The sequence below is a fragment of the Saccostrea cucullata genome, unplaced genomic scaffold, assembly GCF_032062105.1.
Source record: "Saccostrea cucullata isolate Sc308-1 unplaced genomic scaffold, CSIRO_AGI_Scuc_v1 ctg15018, whole genome shotgun sequence".
NCBI classification, from domain to species: domain Eukaryota; kingdom Metazoa; phylum Mollusca; class Bivalvia; order Ostreida; family Ostreidae; genus Saccostrea; species Saccostrea cuccullata.
This window is the reverse complement of record NW_026918969.1, coordinates 1,189-3,538: the sequence shown is the minus strand read 5'-3', so window position 1 is coordinate 3,538 and position 2,350 is coordinate 1,189. Positions and strand designations below refer to the sequence as shown.

General features: G+C 35.4%; 1 protein-coding gene across 1 annotated transcript; it reads left to right on the top strand.

The window, feature by feature from the left end:
* Positions 1-226: 226 nt before the first annotated feature.
* LOC134276563 (uncharacterized) lies at positions 227-1,828 on the top strand (the record flags this gene model as incomplete). Its single annotated transcript, XM_062758809.1, has 3 exons — positions 227-335; positions 1,049-1,351; positions 1,509-1,828. Coding segments are annotated over 3 exons (732 nt in total), but the record flags the coding sequence as incomplete, so codon positions are not given.
* Between the last annotated feature and the right edge of the window lie 522 nt (positions 1,829-2,350).

Sequence of the window (2,350 nt, the reverse complement as noted above, 5' to 3'; positions counted from 1 at the left end):
TAAAACATATAAATTAATGAAATACAATTTTTTTAAGTTGTCGATAGCTTTAAAATTGTTGAAAAATCAGCATTTTTTTGTTTATTGTCTAAAAAAATCTCTCCCCCCCTCCCCCCCGTGAAACACAAAAAGCTTTGGCAAAAATTTGTAAAACAACAGTCCATATTACCTATATAAAGGAATTTTTGTTATTGATCACTATAACAAATGCCTTTTTTCATGCTAGGTTTACTTAAATCATGGACCCCTGACCAGTGCCCAGGACGTGATGCGATGTGACCTGTGTGAGACCGCTGTGGTAGAAATGCATTGTGATACGTGTCTTATCAACCTGTGTAAGGCATGTGTGGGGGAACACATGATATCTGATGAATCCAAAAAACACGAAAATTGTTAAATTTTCCCTGAGAAAAACTACCCCCCTCTACCCTGCATGCATATCTCATGTCAAAGAACGATGTGAAATGTACTGTAAGCTAAATGTGATATTCCTGTGTGTGTCACCTGCCTTGCTTCTGATCAACATCTAGGTCATAAATTATTGAAAACTGTACAAGTCTTAGATAACAAAAAAGAAAAGATCACAAAAGAACTGGCTGAATTAAATGAGACAATTTATCCAACCTACCAGGACATTGCCTCTGATGTACAAAACAAAATGAGTCAATTAAAAAAGGAATATGGGGATCTCTCAACAGCCATAACAAAACATGGAGAGGACTGGCACAGAGAAATTGACAAACTTGTCAAGAAACTTAAAGCTGAAGTTGATGAGATTAAAAACACACAGCTACAAACTTTACAGAAAAATCTGGATGAACTAAAGAAGACAATGTCTGACATCAAGGATAAAATTTGATTCATTTAACACTGTTATAGACTCCAATGAAATTTCAAGATTTTAAATTTGCATCTGTTAATATTACAAGATATAAAAATATCCCAGAGAAAATTTTGCCATATTTGCCAAAATTCACACAAGGCAGAATCCAAAGAAAAGAACTCGGCAAATTGTTTGGCACCTTATCATCAAGTTCTTTAAATTCAGATGAACATGGCTACAGCATGAAGACAACACACAAATCACCAGAAGCTGGATCCTCTCCTCCAGTCAAACAGCTGCTTGATGAACCAGAGACTGTCACCACCATGAAGACTGAGTGTAGCCTTTACCATGCAGCCTGTCTGAATGATGAAGAAATCTGGACAAGTGGAGATGACAGCATCATGAAACTCTTCAGTTTCAATCAGGGATCACTACTTAAGTCAATCAGAACCAAGTCAGGGAACAGACCATATGACATAGCAGTGACAAAATGTAGAGATTTAATTTATACTGATTACATTGATAGTACTGTGAACATTGTGAAGAATGAGAAGATGAGGAGGTGATCAGACTACAGAACTGGATACCTAAAGGTGTCTGTAGTACCTCCTGGTGACCTCCTGGTTATCATGATCAGTGATGATAGAAAACAAACAAAAGTTGTGTTTCTCTGGCTCCACAGAGAAACAAAGCATTCAGTTTGATGATCAAGGTAAACCTCTTTATTCATCTGATTCTGATTACATTAGTGAGAACAGGAACCTGGATATCTGTGTGTCTGACTATCGAGCTCAAGCAGTAGTGGTGGTCAATCAGGTCGGGAAACTGAGAGTCAGGTACACTGGGCATACTCCTGCTCCAAAGAACAAACCATTTCATCCACGAGGAATCACCACAGACAGTCAGAGTCACATCCTTACAGCTGATAATAACAATGACTGTGTCCACATCATAGACCAGGATGGACAGTTCCTCCGGTACATAGAATGTGGACTTAATTAACCATAGGACTTGTACAGACACATATGACAATCTGTTTGTTGCTGAATGTCAAAGATCAAGTGAAAAAAATAAAATTTCTGCAGTGAAAAAAGTTATTACAGTTTGATCTCTCTATGGACACAACATTTCACAGAAAGCTATACTTTCAAATAGACCATATAAAAATCTTTAAAAACATACGGTGTGTTTTTTCTTATACACATTATGTGATGTCAAAGTGGACAAGAAAATAATTCTATAAATTTAAAAAATGTAACAATGAATGAAAAACCTTAAATTGTCAAAAAGAACTAACAGTAACTGACCCATGTGGTTTTATCTCACAGTTACTTCTTTATAGTGGATATTAGTCATTGTATTCCAAACATGATACCAAAGAAACAAATCATTTGCATTTGTAAATTTGTAAACATGGAAGATCAAGTAGATTAAAAATCATTAAGGTTGATAAATCAATTATTGTAATAAAAGATAATACAACACATTTTTTTTATTTCAATGCAAACTATTTGTGAAATTACT